The sequence below is a fragment of the Podarcis liolepis genome, assembly GCF_965112155.1.
Source record: "Podarcis liolepis genome assembly, chromosome: 14".
Taxonomy (NCBI): Eukaryota; Metazoa; Chordata; class Lepidosauria; order Squamata; family Lacertidae; genus Podarcis; species Podarcis liolepis.
In genome coordinates this window covers 18,626,292-18,641,559 of record NC_139569.1, presented here as the reverse complement: position 1 = coordinate 18,641,559, position 15,268 = coordinate 18,626,292, and the positions used below count along the sequence as shown (strand labels likewise).

Below are 15,268 nucleotides of genomic sequence, written 5' to 3'. Positions count from 1 at the left end.
AATATTTAAATGATCCATGCATGTGTTGCTTTGTCAGCATTTTGCTTATTAACATCTTCCTTTATTTCAATAGAGAATGCCTGCAAATAGAGGGCTCTAAAGTTGCACACATGACCACCCTATTATTCCTAATGCACTAACCTAAAATCCAGACTTTTCTCCTTAATTTAGTGTATCCAGTTGCTGACTGCCAGTTGCTGGGAGAACCCAGCAGAAGAGCTACATGGCCCTTGAGTCCTGCTTATGAGCTTTCCACAGGCATATGGTTGGCCACTGGACAGGAAAGGCTCAGCCTTTGGACTAATGACCTGGTTGGAATTTGTTTTCAAAAACAGGTAACAAAAGCAATACAATGAATGTGATAAACACCCACATCCCTCACTCACATGGGTGAAGTTGCTTATTATGGATGGTTGCAAATAAGACATACAGGAAGGCACAGAACAAATTTCTAGTGCTATCAGCTTCCAACAGAAGTGTGAAGGCACAAGCTACAGTTCTCAGAATTAATAGAAGAGGCGAAGCTTATCAAAAAGAAGGGAGATGCAGACATTGAATTGGAGGGAAAGAATGGGTTCCACCCAGGGGTGTGGTATACAACGGCTGAATTTTGCATGCCTTCCCCAGTTTTGTAGAGGAAATTACTGATAGTTACTCTTGGGAGCCTGGCATGCTCTGGTCCATGGGGTCATGAAGAGTCGGACACGACTAAACGACTAAACAACAACTACTCCTCTTGGGAGCGGCAAAGAGTATTCTGCTGTTTAGAAACCTGTTCTACCTTCTGGGATTCTTTAGGCTTGATCAGGTCAGTATGACATCACAGGCCAAATACATGTCAGATATAAAATACCTTGTTTTTCCTCTCCTAGCTTGAGGTGTACTGCCTTAGTACAGAATCTGCTTGCATTTTGGCATCACCTGATATCTTTTAAGTAGATTTCTTTAATTGTTCTGCTATTTTATTGTAAGCAGCTCTGAAAGCGCGTGGCTTGTAAATTCTTCAGATTAATTAGTAAATATAAATAAATCAAAGGTACATCTCGTATTTCTTTTAAAAAACTGTCAGTCTTAGAGAGCCTTAGAAAAGATTTCCCTCCTCAACAGCTGGGGATACTGAAAATGTTCGTAGGGGGAAAAAAGAGTTGGCAAAAAAAACCCCAGGCCGCTAAATGGGACGAAAGAAATTGTTTTAAAATGAGTTGGTAGAATTTCTTAACGGAAACCTCAGGAATCTGCTGCCCTTTTTAAAACAATGTACTCAATCAAACAGAACGCCACTTCAGGAGATCGGGGGGTCCGTCCGGAATGCAATTAGGCAAGGACTTTACGGAGCGCCTTTAGGAACGGACTGCGTTTCCTAGCAACCGGCCTGTAGCACCCGGAAGTGGCTTGAATGTCAAGAGGAGCGGGCTCTTTCTTTTCTTTTATGCCTGCTAGAAGGAGTGGCGGGAGGAAGTAAGTGTCGTCGGCGAGCGGCGGGGAGTTCTGACGGCTTGGGAGAGAAAAGGATGCAAAAAGGGGGAGGGGGAACCGCGGCGCGGCATGGTGGGATGGAATTGGGACCAGGGTTGCCAGCTGTTGAACTGACCCAGTGACTGAGTTGCTCTGCGGCCATTAGCGGGTGCTAGTATGTTATCGCCATGCCTCCCTCAAAATTTCACCTGCTCATTCCTGCAGAATAAGCCGCTGTTAAAGGCATAAGAGCCGGGGCAGGCAGGTTTCCCCCTCCTGGCTAGTTGGTCACCGTAATTGGGCTACTAAGGCTTGTGTGGATTGTGCGAGGCTAGCTGAGTTATACTTGTGCATATTGCTGCGTTTCCCAAACCCGAGGTGACTGAGAATCGGGGCTTCTGTATAGTGGAGTAGTAGTGGAAGGCGGGGGGGGGGGATCCTCCAGGCTGGAGAAAGGCACATAGGTTTATTTATTTATTAATTACACGTTTATTGTGCACTTCTCCCACAAGGTTCAGAGTGGTATCATTCCCTTTCTTCCCCTTATCCTCTTGTGAGGCAGGCCAGGTGGAGAGAGTGAGTGACTGGCTCAAGGTCACCCAGTGAGCTTTGTGGCTGAGAGATTATTGGAACCTGAGTCTGTCTGTTTAATAATACTCATAGTTCCCTATATCCCATCCATACTGGCTCTAGCATCTGGTTTGAGGCATAAAATGCTTAGCCTTTCTGAGGCTATGTAATGCTGGTATTGATTGGTGTCTGAGCGGGATACTGCCTGAAAACCCTGTACATGCCACCTTAGGTTATCTCTTGGGAGAAAGGCAAGATTACACCATACAAACTCTGTATGCTGAAAATCCCTACTTAATTGCAAATCAAGGTGCATATGCTATCACCTATATTGGGACTACTTCAGCCTTTTTTATTTCTAAAATTATATTTTGGGTTTTTTAGTGTAGAGAAAAGGTAAGTTAGGGGAGACATGATAGAGATGTATAAAATTCTGCGTGGTGTAGAGAAAATTGATGGAATGAATATTGTGCTCTCTCTCATAACATTCAGGACAGAAAAAAGAAAGAACTTCACATCACAGTGCATAAACTACAGAATTTGCTCTGACAAGAATTAGTTATGGTCACCAACCTGAGATGCTTTAAAAGAAAGTTAGACAAATTCATGGAGGAGAGGGCTATATCAATGGCAACTAGCCTTGCTGATAATGTTATACCTCCTCTGTCAGAAGCAATATGCCCATGAAAGCCAGTTTCTGGCAATCACAAATGGGAAGAGTGCTGCTGCCTTCACGTCCTGCTTTTGGGCTTCCTATAAGCATCTGGTTGGCCACTGTGAGAACAGGATGCTGGGCTAGATGGGCTTTTGGCCTGATCCATCAGGCTCTTTTATTGTTTTCTGAAACAAGTACACATACAACCAAATAACACTGAACAAAACTCAAATGTAAAACAGAGCCTTGGAAACACATTTACCTCCCTTAAACCTTTTTGCAACTTTGGGATCCCTTCCTTCTTTCTAGGTACTGGCAGTTCATTAAGATCTGGTGTTCTTTTCTAGAGAAACACAACAGGGGTTTTTCCTGCTCTGCATCATGCTTCTGATTTTATCTTCCCTTATACTCCAGCAGCTTGAACCTATAAGTGCCAGATTCTGATTTTACCAACGTGATTGTGGCATTACCTGACCCTGCTATGTTTAGACTGCTAGAGTAAGAGAAAGGAAGATACCTGTTTTCTGCCTTTAAGTCAGTGTATATCAATGTCAGGGAGTTTTTTATGTAGTCTGGATTTCATGTGACAGAAAAGCACTTGGGCCCAATGTCATATTACAGTGGTACCTCAGGTTACATACGCTTCAGGTTACATACACTTCAGGTTACAGACTCCGCTAACCCAGAAATATTACCTCAGGTTAAGTACTTTGCTTCAGGATGAGAACAGAAATCGTGCTCTGGCAGCATGGCAGCAGCAGGAGGCCCCATTAGCTTAAGTGGTGCTTCAGGTTAAGAACAGTTTCAGGTTAAGTACAGACCTCCACATCATCTCAGACAGCTGCGTACCTTTGCAAAACTTGTGAACTGTAACCCTCTCTTATTTGAATTTTGTATCAGTGCTTATGTGAGCTACAAATCTCTGCCACAAACTCACCAAAAAGCCTTATGTGAACCATTCTGTCTTTCAGTCCAAGCAACCCATTGGCAAAAGGATATAGTGATATTGACTTACATTACAGGGTTGCTGTAATAATTACAAGATAATGTATATGAAGTGCCTTGAACACTCTAAAGTGTTCATGATGGGGTAATGCTGCATTTGGATGGCCTCTGTTTCTGTTTGATACTGCTGAGTTATTTAAAGTGACAGTGTCAGTTAGTTCCAGTGGTCCATTTTGCTCTCTCGGGGATATTCTCAACCCTACCTGCCAAGGGTTGAACCAGGATCTTCTGCCTGCAAAGCAAGTGTTCTACCCCTGAGCCCTTCCCCTAATGATTAGAATTACTTTGCCTGTAGGGTGATGATGATGATGATGATGATTTATTTATACCCTGCCCATCTGGCTGGGCTTCCTCAGAATTATGAAATTCTATCCTGATGAGCACGGGTGGCGCTGTGGGTTAAACCACAGAGCCTAGGACTTGCTGATCAGAAGGTCGGCGGTTTGAATCCCCGCAACGGGGAGAGCTCCCGTTGCTCGGTCCCTGCTCCTGCCAACCTAGCAGTTCAAAAGCACGTCAAAGTGCAAGTAGATAAATAGGTACCACTCTGGCAGGAAGGTAAACAGTGTTTCTGTGCGCTGCTCTGGTTCGCCAGAAGTGGATTAGTCATGCTGGCCACATGACCCAGAAGCTGTACGCCGGCTCCCTTGGCCAATAAAGCGAGATGAGCGCCGCAACCCCAGAGTCGGCCACGACTGGACCTAATGGTCAGGGGCAGACCTTTACCTGTCCTGATAAAGGCCCAACAAAACTTGCCCTTCTACTCATGGGGTTCTTTTTTGTATTGTGGGGCACTGATCAATGGTGGCGAGGGGGACAATCAGGGTCAACACACATGTAAAAAGCACCTCTCCTTCTTGTGGAGAGCTTTCAAAGTATGGATTGGGCCAGTTGACAGCTAGCTCTATCCACATATTCACTATTGAAGGCCAGGCTGCCTGAGAAGGAAGAGTTTTGAAGTGTCCCAAGTTGGAACATTTGTAGGACAGGTGACAAATCCTTACCATTCCCTCACCCACTGATTCCCTCCTCCCCACACACAAATTCTCCAAGACCAACAGCTTTTAATCCTAAGCCCCCTCCCCCCATTTTCTGGATCCTTTTCTGATGGAAAAATATGGGCAGAGAAAGGGCTTTTATAGTGAAGACCTAGTGGTATGGAAAAGGTTAAGCCTGCCTTTCTGCCTGCCTTTTATTTTCTACAAATACCCTCTCTGCCCCTGTGATCTACCAAACTTTTGTTTGCCGATATTATGTGTAGTCCCCCCCCCCCCCCGGCAAAGATCCTGCTTTCTTGGAAGCTCCAGCTTGTCCCCCCAGCCAAAGTATGTGCGTGAACACACGCACACAAGTATTTCAGAGGCCATTGAATGCTTCTTTTACAGTCCACTGGAGGGGAATTGCAACACTATGCATTTTGTTGTTTATTCTTGTTACAAGGTGCGCTCTCTGCCTGCAGCTGTGCACCCAAGATCTTCCTGGCTGCACACATCCTTTAGTGGTTCCTCAACCCTTATATAAGTGAAAGGACTGGAGAGGAATTGGCCCTTAGTACCAGTAACAGTGGTCCTCTCCACATTACAAGTAACGGGACATGTACCAAGCAGACATCCCTTTTCTGCCTCAAGGGGTTGGGAATTCATCCATGAACAGACATTGCCTCCTGCATCATCACTTGACAGGCTGGTAGCGGTGGTGGTGCCTCTGAGTAGATCAGCCAGGGTGAATAGAAGCATTCGGAATGCAAACAAATTGCATTTCTTTTCCAGAGCAAAATGTCAGAATCACAGATATTACCATAGATCAATTGGAAAGTTTTAGCAGGGACATCTATTTTCTGTATCTCTCCCTTTCAGTATATATTCCATAAACAGACAGTAAGGTTTCCTTTCCAATCACTGGACCCATCACAGAGCATACTGCCTGAGGGGTGGTTGGAGTTTTTTGCTTTGCTGAAGGACAGAGAAGGACAATGTTTTCCGGATGTTGTTAACTCTGGGCTTGCCCCCGCCTTTGCTGCTAATGGTGTTTCTGTTTGATACTGCTGAGTTATTTAAAGCGACAGTGTCAGTTAGTTCCAGGGTCAATTTTTCATTTCTGTGTATAAAAACTGAGACGTTGATGTCACCTTAGATTTCAGAGTGATTTAAAAAAACTAAATAATGCAATATATGCCTGCCTTAGTGGCTTTCATCTGAGGAGTCTGCACTACTTTATATAGAGTCTCACACAGGATATACGTGGACTCATTCCCTTTGTTACTGGCCTGGTTCTTGTGCCTTTAAGGTCGAATTGAACCAATTAGCAGCATGAAACTAAGTGGTAGGAAAACCTTCACATTTTAAATGCGTATGCATCAAGCTGCTGTTCAAAGCACAGGCGAAGGGTGAGTGGCAAAACCTATATACAAGGCACAATTAATAGCTGTGCCTTATAATGCAGAAAGTTAGCAGGTGAAACATTTTCCTGGCATGGATGTAAGCGGTGAAAACAGCTTTACTGGCTAAGTTTTTGTGTTGCGCAGCTGCTAAAGGCATAGCAACCCTGCCCAAGAAAATGCTGACAACCTTAGCCACAAGTTGTCAATAGGTTTGCCAGTACTGACCTAATGAAGTTTAATGACATGAGCATTGATGCATAGGAAAGTGCCTTACACCAAGCCAGATCATTGGGCGACCAAGCTGAGTGTTGTTTACTCTGACCAGCAGCAGCTCTCTGGAGTTACAGCATGGGCGTTCCCAGCCCTACTTGGAGACACCAAGGATTGAATCTGGGACCTTCTGCATGCAAGGTAGATGCTCTAGCACTGTGTTATGATGAGCACAGTGCATCAGGAATGGGGCTTAGAGTAGATCCTCATTGTTCTCAATCTGAGGATGTACCGGTACATGAGAATATAAATACAGTGGTACCTCTGGTTACAAACTTTGTTCCGGAGGTCCGTACTTAACCAGAAACTGTTCTTAACTTGAGGTACCACTATAGCTAATGGGGCCTCCCGCTGCTGCCGCACGATTTCTTTTCTTATCCTGGGGCAAAGTTCTTAACCCGAGGGACTACTTCAGGGTTAGCGGAGTCTGTAACCCGAGGTGTTTGTAACCCGAGGTACCACTGTACATATCAAATGAAATGTTTTCCTATATGTAAAACACACTTCTTATTTTGAAGTATAACTCACAACTGGATTTCAAATTTGGATGATTAATCTGATACACTGTGGCAGTTCTTAGGATGGTTAGCATAAATGTCTGGGGGGAAATTCCTATGCTGGCTATAGAGTTTCATTTGGTTGCTTTGACTACATTTTTAGAGTTGTTTTTAAACCTTTTGGTTTTTACAAAACCTGGCCAGATACCTGCCATTCTTCTGCCATCTTCAAATGACACTAGCACTGTTTCTTAACTTTAGTTAACATTACCACTCTCTTGGTTTGCCCCTTGTGCTTCGATCCGTAAGTATTAAGCATTATTTGCATGTCTGCTTTTATTTCCAGGCTTTCTGATTTCCAAGCTTCCAGATCATGGTGCTTAAGATATTCTTCCCCATTTGCTGCTCGGCAGCTGAAAGTGGCCTTCTGGTTGGAAGATGGATCCCAGAACAGAACTCCGCTGTTATCCTGGCTGTGATCCACTTCCCTTTCATTCCTGGTCAGGTAAAGCAGTATCTCTCCGAAATGCAACATGCAACGCAAGTCAAGCTGTCTGTGCTGGGCTCATGGACTAAAACCAAGCAAGCAAAGGAAGAGAGTTTGGACAGGTTCCTTGAAGACCTTGGCACCATTTTTTCACATGACCCCTGGATCCAACTCAGCAAGGAGAAAGGAAGCAAGTTTTGGAGCTGTTCCGCCTCTTGGAAAGACTCTAATGGCAATGAGGAAGATGAAAATATCTTGGTTTATTATGACCAGCGTAAAGTGATGCTGTCGCAGCTTCACCCCGCACAGGACCAGGTTGTTTCTTCTGATCAGAAGACAGTGGAGGCTTCCAAATTAGTTGCCGTGTTTGACACGGTTGCAAAGAGCAAGTTACTATTCATGAAGGACAGGTATGACGAGGGGCCTGTCAAGCTCACCCACTGGCAGTCAGAAGGAGTAGAAGCCAGTATTATTGTGGAGCTGCTGAAACAGGCCTCTGTTCCTGCATGTATGCTGATAACTTTCCTACTTTCACTTGTGTGTGGAGTCTGCAAAAGCAGGTATGTTATGTGGGATGAATAGGAACAAAATCAAACACAGTTTATGCATCGCTTAAATCAGAAAGTTGGGTTTTTTAAAATGTCTGTGTAATATTTTGATATGCAAAAATATGTTTTTCTGGTCAGTTTCCTAGTGCAGACTTAATATTGTCAGAAAAGTCATATGCGCACAAATTTATTAAGGAAAAAAAATGGGGGGCATCAGTTCACATTAACAATACAATAAACATCAATGCATCCATCTTAATTTACATGTACAGATCAATACATGCCACTCACACTAAAGGCTCTGCCCCTGGTAAGTACCATCCAAAGCCCAGGGACATGTGGGACCACAAAAAGTGTCCCATCAGAAGGCCTCAGTGATCAAGGTGGAGCATAAGGAAACAGGCTATCCTTAAGGTACTTTGGGCCCAAGTTGTTTAGGAATTACAAATGTATAGCAGTAAAGTTGTTTAGGGTTTAGGAATGTATAGTGGTGAAATTGCTTTACAATGGGTTAAAAACCAAAACTAATCTACAACGTTTAGTTATTTCTTTCAACAATACATTTATTTCAGCGCAAAGTGCCAATTCTGCCACTTGAAGCAGTCAAGTGGGCACATATGGGGTAAGGCAATCTCGTAGGTAAACTGGTGCCAAGTTGCTAAGGGCTATATATGCTAATAGTAACACCTTGAACTCGTCCCGGTAGCAGATCACCCAGCAGAGCAGACCTCTGAGCACAGGTGTCATATGCTGACAAGGCCTCACTCCCATCAGCAATCGTGCCGCAGCATTCTGCACTAACTGCAGCTTCTGGATCAAGTGCAAGGGAAACCACACATGGAGCACATTGCAGTAATCTTGAAGTAACTAGTACATGAACAACTGTGGCCAGGCTCTCCTGGTCCAGGGATGGCCATAGCTGTCAAACCAGTCGCAGCTGGTAAATGGCATTTCTAGCCACTGAGGCTACCTGAGCCTGCAATGACAGAGCTGGATCCAGTAGCACTGTGAAACTGCTGTGAAACACTGTTTCGTGTTTACTGATTCGCTGGCAACAACACCTGCGTTTCATGCCACATGTCAGAGCTATCAATGAAAGAAGTGTGTCCTTAACACCAGTGTACATGCCCCAGATAGTCTTGATTGGGCTGGAGCTCCCTGGCTTCTGAACATGGATCACATTTGACATGTTTTCTGTAGATGTCCCTGCTGTGAAAGTGGTTGTTGTGTAAAATGTAGACTCCGGTGGCAGCTGGTGCCTGTTAGACCTGGAAGATCGGAAGGCAGGGAGGCCAACAGGAGGTGAAGCCATGGTCAGTGATAGGCAGAGCTAACTAGTTCTACATTTGTCTCTTGCTGAGTTCAACAAGGGGCAACACAGAGGCTAAGGAGGGGGGAAGATGGCCGGAAGATGGCTGCCCCAATCCCCAGCCCTGTTGAAATGTCATTGATGTTGGATTCTTCCCCTGTTTCCAATGGGAAGGCCTCTGGAGGATGGCCAAGTGTAATTCTGAATGGATGTGAAGTTTAAAAGCTCTCCCCTGTAAAGCTCAGCAGGCCTTCAAGTGAGATCAGGTTGTGCTGCCAAAACCGGGGGATTGAAGTATTGTTTCCAAGCTGGCAAAGGGCAGCTTTGATTAATTCCATTTGGATACTAGTTACCTAAAGCATTCATGAGCAAACCATTGCAGCAAGTGTTGCCTCGGGCTACAGAGAGTAGAACTCCTCAACAGGTTTCCAACCGACTAATACTGTCATGAAATATTACAGCCAGCTTTTTCATACTTTCTGCCTGATGTGTAAAACTTGTAGCTTTCAGCATGTCTTCAAATGCCTGGGGGGAACACTGGGGCAGGAATGGAGGTTTTGTGTCAAACTCTTGTGCATGCAGATGAATCTCTGCTACCAGAGGTAATAGGTAGAGCCAGTGCTTTTTTTCTGGGGCTACGCAGGAATATGCATACCCCTAAACATTTTGTGAATCTTTTTACTTTTGTCCATTTACTGTATTTATTTTCCCCGATTTGAACTATAAAATGGTGATTTTCTTGAGTCAAAATGAGAGTACACCTAAACATTTTTTTTTAAAAAAGCACTGGGTAGAGCTAAAGCAGTTACAGCAGTTCTGGATGTGACCAGTTTCTAGCAGCTCAGTGGAGCATTAGCTGAAGGTCAGATCATGGAGCTGCAGGGAATCAAGTGGTCTGTAATTGGCTGGGACCAGTGGCGTAGCGTGGGGGGTGCAGGGGGGTCCGGCCGCAACATCGGGGGGGGGGGCGCGCTTGCACTCGCAGCTAAAATCCACAGGTTAGGGGGCGCAAATTACTTGCCTTGCCCCGGGTGCTGACAACCCACGCTACGCCACTGGCTGGGACCACTTGGATCCCTGCTTACTCTCTGGGGGCCCTCCTGTCTACCTTATTTGGGTGAATGGGAAGACCCTTCCCTATGCAAGAAGTTGGAGAGCAGGCTGCAAGTCACACAAGAGGATATTGGACTGCACACATAACTTTGCTGGCCTATTATTTATTTATTTCATGACCTGCCCTTCATTAGCATGTCCCAGGGTGGATCACAACAATTAAAAATTAAAAACAGTTTAAGACAGTATAGCCACTGAAACAGGGTGTGCCATAAATAGTATAGACACCATTCCTATATGATGCTTGTAATGCAGCTTTTCAATTGAAGCAGAAAATTTCAGCTTTTGCTTGGAAAATTAAATGAAACCACACTATAAATGGATGCCAATATAAGTATAGAAATCTATCTCACAGGAGCCCCCCCCCCATACTACATTGAACTATATCCTGCTCTTTAGCACCACCGTGTGGCATACTCTGGGTATGACTGACATTGGATAAAATTCAAAGAACAGATTGATGGGCATTCATTATTTTATAGTGTCAGAGAGAAGGACGAGGGAGTAGCCTTCCACCCCTAAACTGCAAATGTGGTTCTCTATCAATTTCCCACCAAATTGCAAAATCTATGTTGGGGCAATACCTTTATTAAGTCAATAAAATATAACAAAATAGTATACTTTAAAAAAAAAAAGTTTTCCAGAACCCTCCTTCAGGCTAGTTATAATGAAGATAGATAAGAGTTCGGGAGAACTGAAATGCTTGCACACTATTTTGTGATACGTTGGCTGGCTAAATAAACATACAGTGGTACCTCGGGTTAAGAACTTAATTCGTTCTGGAGGTCTGTTCTTAACCTGAAACTGTTCTTAACCTGAAGCACCACTTTAGCTAACGGGGCCTCCTGCTGCCACCGCGCCGCCGGAGCACGATTTCTGTTCTTATCCTGAAGAAAAGTTCTTAACCCGAGGTAATATTTCTAGGTTAGCAGAGTCTGTAACCCGAGGTACCACTGTATTGCTGTTACACAGAATTTACTCCCTTTTTTTCTTTTTTACTTTTTGTATTACCAGAAAATTGTATGAATTTTCTGGAATAATATCCAGGCCAAATAAGCCTTTTTTGGTCACTGAAACATAAAGGAGAATTCCATGAGCTATCATATTTATTTAATGTGTTGCAGGATGTGAAATGGTTTTATATAAATGTTGCAGAAACTAATGCCGATAAGGAATAAAACAGAAGATATATAATATCACAAGCCTTAAATGGGAAACTGTTTAATAAGGAGATACGTTTTTTACAAATGTAATCACATTCTCCATGAAAAGCAACATGGGTTGAAGAGTTTCTAGGTAAATCCTGCTGGTCTTTCTGCTCAGCATTTAAAATATTGAACAGAAATCTTAATCCTGGATTAAATAATTCAGAAGGCCTAGTTGTGTTCTCAGGTGGAAATGGGTTAGTTCTCCCCCCCCCCCAAAAAAAGAGACACTTACAGTTTTCCTACAGTGCAGCATGCCACTAGCAAAAACATTATCTGAAAAGCACTTTAGAGCTCCTCGTAGTCTGTTTAGGATTATACCATCCTGAATAATCTGGTGTCATATTCAAATAGTTGCTAATTCCAGATTATTCATCATTAAGTTTAACAGTGTCCTATATAATTAATTAAACTGATTGAAGGTTGCAACCCTAGATATTAGATTTAAAAATGTAAAACAAAACAAACAAACAAACCCCACGCACAACGTTTTCCATACTTCTGTTTCTATTTTGTGCTTTGGAATTCCCTTGTGGTAAAATAAGGTCCTGCAGACTGTAATTCTGAAATAAAAGGAATTATTAAAAGGAAATTATGTTTTCCTACATGACTTTGTGTGTCTCCCTATTTATGTTGCCAAGAAGAGCAGTTAGCCCTAGGCTGCCGCCACCCATTGGGTCTTTTAGAGCAATCAACAAGCGACACTTTCTTTCCTCTGTCACTTCAGATGTTGTTACCAGGCAGGCCAATTGAACGGATGTGCGTTCATTTCGCTCCAAGGTGGTGGGCTGCAGCAAAGTGGAGAATAATTCGGGGAATGTGAGTGGGGAATTGCACTGCGCTGCATTTACTGGGAATGCTCCTCAACTGTCCAGGGTGGGGCAGACAGAGATGAGCTCTGAGGCTTTGAACCTGACAAACCTTTTGTGAAGGGTAGCTGAAAAGGCCTCAAGGGCTGCCCACCATGAATTCTGCTGGGCTTTTACCAGCTTAATGGTTATTCCTGATGCCTTTGAGCCGATACACTTGTGTGACAGCCAACCAGGTAACAATGGGAATGTGTAACAGTGCAAATCCAATCTGGTGGCATGTGAACATTTTCATTCATGAGAGATCTCCTTCCATGGAGGCCCAAATGGCTGGTTGAGGGGTGTGGAGAAGACACAGGTTCTGGATGTAAAAGCATTATAATGTGATCACTGCAGCATTTCAGAATTTTCAGGTGTTTCCATCTGAAGAAGCATGGGGAGTCCTGGGAATCTTGCACAATCATTTTCATTGACTGACATTTTTGCCTTTTTTTGTTTTCAAATCTAGAGTGTTGACGTTTTGGCCCTTGTCTTTCATCTGGAGCAAGCTGTCAACTTGTGAGCAGCTGGGGCACCGGCTGCAGCACCTCCAAATTATCAGTAGCAGGCGGAAGGCTCCAAATCAGACTCAGCTAATGAGGTAAGGCCTGGAGGTGGGAATTCTCTTGGTAGATGTGAACAGGTCTGTGTCCAAATACATCAAAACAAACTATGCGATTCATAAAAAACCTCTCACAGTTCCTATTAGTAGTATTGCCCAGGAACCAAATAACTATTCCAAACATGCCCAAGCACCCTGGCACAGCCCAGTGGGATATTCTTTCTCTCTTTCCTTCTTGTATATGCTGATCTGTGACAAGCTGGTAGGCAAACCCAACTTCACAAACCCAGCCTGTTTCCAGCCCTTACAGCATTCAAGAAAGGTGTGGGCATTTGTAAGCAATAACTACTGAAATCTTAAAAGCCAGGAGCACTGTGTCATCTGGTGGCCATTGGGACTGGTAGGATGGAAGGTTGGGTGGCCAACAGGAGGCAGAGGCAGAGCCAATGGCAGACAAAACCAGCTAATTCTAGTTTTGTCCCCATCCTCCTCCCTGCAGAGTTCTACAATGGCAGTGCTGAGGTTAAGAAGGAAGAGGCAGTGCCACCCTCTGGGCCTGTTCAAAGTAAAGGCAGGCAGGTAGAGGCTGGCTAAAGACAGAGTGAGTGTGTACCATGTACCCTGATGAACCAGCCACCACTCTTTTTCATGGCCTTGCTCAACTTAGATATGTTGATTAACTATAGCACAGAAATGCTTAGGGCTGACTTTGTGGGGGGGGGGGGTTATGAGTGAGGTGGAAGACTACTATCCCGTTGCCCAAAATATAATTGCTGTCTGTTTGCTTTGCTCTTTTTCCGGAAATGCCTTTCTGTTCCATGATACTTATTGTCCATACAGCTGCACCTGAGAGTTTTAGATTAGAACATATTTTTATGTGTGTCCCCATATTCCCACCCACACAACTTCCATTTCTGTCTAGCAAAAAAAGAGGTTGCCCAGGAAACAAGCCTGGCAAGCACTGACGCAGCTGTTGGGAATATTTGTACCAGCGCCTACCTTCTGCTCCTTCCCCAGCTGCAGTGACCTCAGATACCCCCTTGAGAACATCCAGCATTTCATGACCCAACGACTACATTGCATGCCTTATATTTTTATTTGACTGTTGTTGTTGTTGTTGGTTGAATCACTTTGGGTTTTTTGAGTTTTGAATCTTCTTAGCTCCGAAAAACCAATCCAAAAAGTATATTTTTACCTTTACTGAATGAACCGATCCAGTCCCGTGGACCACTCTACCAGATGCATACAGGATCTGCTGGCATAATGCAGCTGTTGGAACATCTGATACCTTGTATTGAGTCAAACCCATTATGTCCATGTAGCTTAGTATTATGTACACTGACTGACAGCAGCTCTCCAGGGTCCTTCCGCATGCAAGGTGAATACTCTACCAGTGAGCAGCAGTCTTTCCTCATAATGGTGGTGTGCAAATAGGTTTATCAGAATTGACCCCTGTGCCTGCCTCAGTGCTGAGTGATGCTGGGCTGTCAGAGCTTGAGTCAATACAGCCTTTGCCAACCTGGTGCCCTCTATACATTTTAGACTACGGTTCCCATCAGCCCCAGCCGGCACAGCCATAGGAAGCTGATGGGCATTGTACTCCAAAACATCATGAAATCGCCAGGTTGGTGGAGGCTAAGTTAGTGTAAAGTCTGAACTGGGAAACCATCATTTGGATCAGCTGACAGTCCCAAGAACCAGAAAGCATGGTTTGCAAACCCACTTCAAACCATGGTTAGTGCTGTGGCTTGGTGTAATGTCTGAATTGACAAGCATCGTTGCTTTTGTTGTTTAACCTCCAGAAGCCCCTGGAGGTGTAAGTAAAGAAGGAGCTCTAAGCCATGGTTTTACCTGCCTGTTTGGAAATTTTAAACTATAGTTTGTTTTCTATAGGCAATTAAGTAATTAAAAGCATTTATATACAGCCTTTCAGTAAGAACTAATTACAATATGGTTTACAATAACAGCATTAAGTACAATAACAATATTAAGAGAAAAAATATGGATTGCCAAAAATCTAGCCATTCCTCTCTTGCCTTGAACCTGAATATATTTATTTCTACCCTGGTTTCAGAAAAGCCAACATATTTCTTTCTCTTCTGATTGACATGACTCTTGGGATACTACTGATGTCCTGGCTGTACCAGAAGAATCGAATTGGTCATCTTGCCAATGCCCTTGTTCCAATGGCTGATGTAAGTTTTTGGCCTCATACCCCTGAGGCCAGCACTGTAAGGATTAACTAAAAATGACATCAGCTCCAATATGGTGATGGGTCACTTGCCAAGGTGTGTCTGGCACTTTCATTATACGGTTTTCATTGTATACTGAAGACACACCTCTTCATCTCTTTACCCTGGTCTT

At 43.9% G+C, this 15,268-nt stretch overlaps 1 protein-coding gene across 2 annotated transcripts in view; it reads left to right on the top strand.

Annotated features, from left to right (window-relative positions):
* Window positions 1-712: 712 nt before the first annotated feature.
* Window positions 713-15,268, top strand: part of PIGQ (phosphatidylinositol glycan anchor biosynthesis class Q) — a 33,065-nt gene continuing 18,509 nt past the window's right edge. Inside the window, exons 1-4 of one of the 2 annotated variants that reach the window (XM_083473679.1) lie at window positions 713-808; window positions 7,179-7,879; window positions 12,812-12,943; window positions 14,979-15,099. In XM_083473679.1, coding sequence (XP_083329805.1) covers window positions 7,206-7,879; window positions 12,812-12,943; window positions 14,979-15,099 — 927 coding nt within the window. In that variant the 5' untranslated portion in view covers window positions 713-808; window positions 7,179-7,205. Of the gene's footprint in view, window positions 809-1,350; window positions 1,459-7,178; window positions 7,880-12,811; window positions 12,944-14,978; window positions 15,100-15,268 lie in introns of those variants that run through there. The other variant, XM_083473678.1, reaches the window with a different exon arrangement.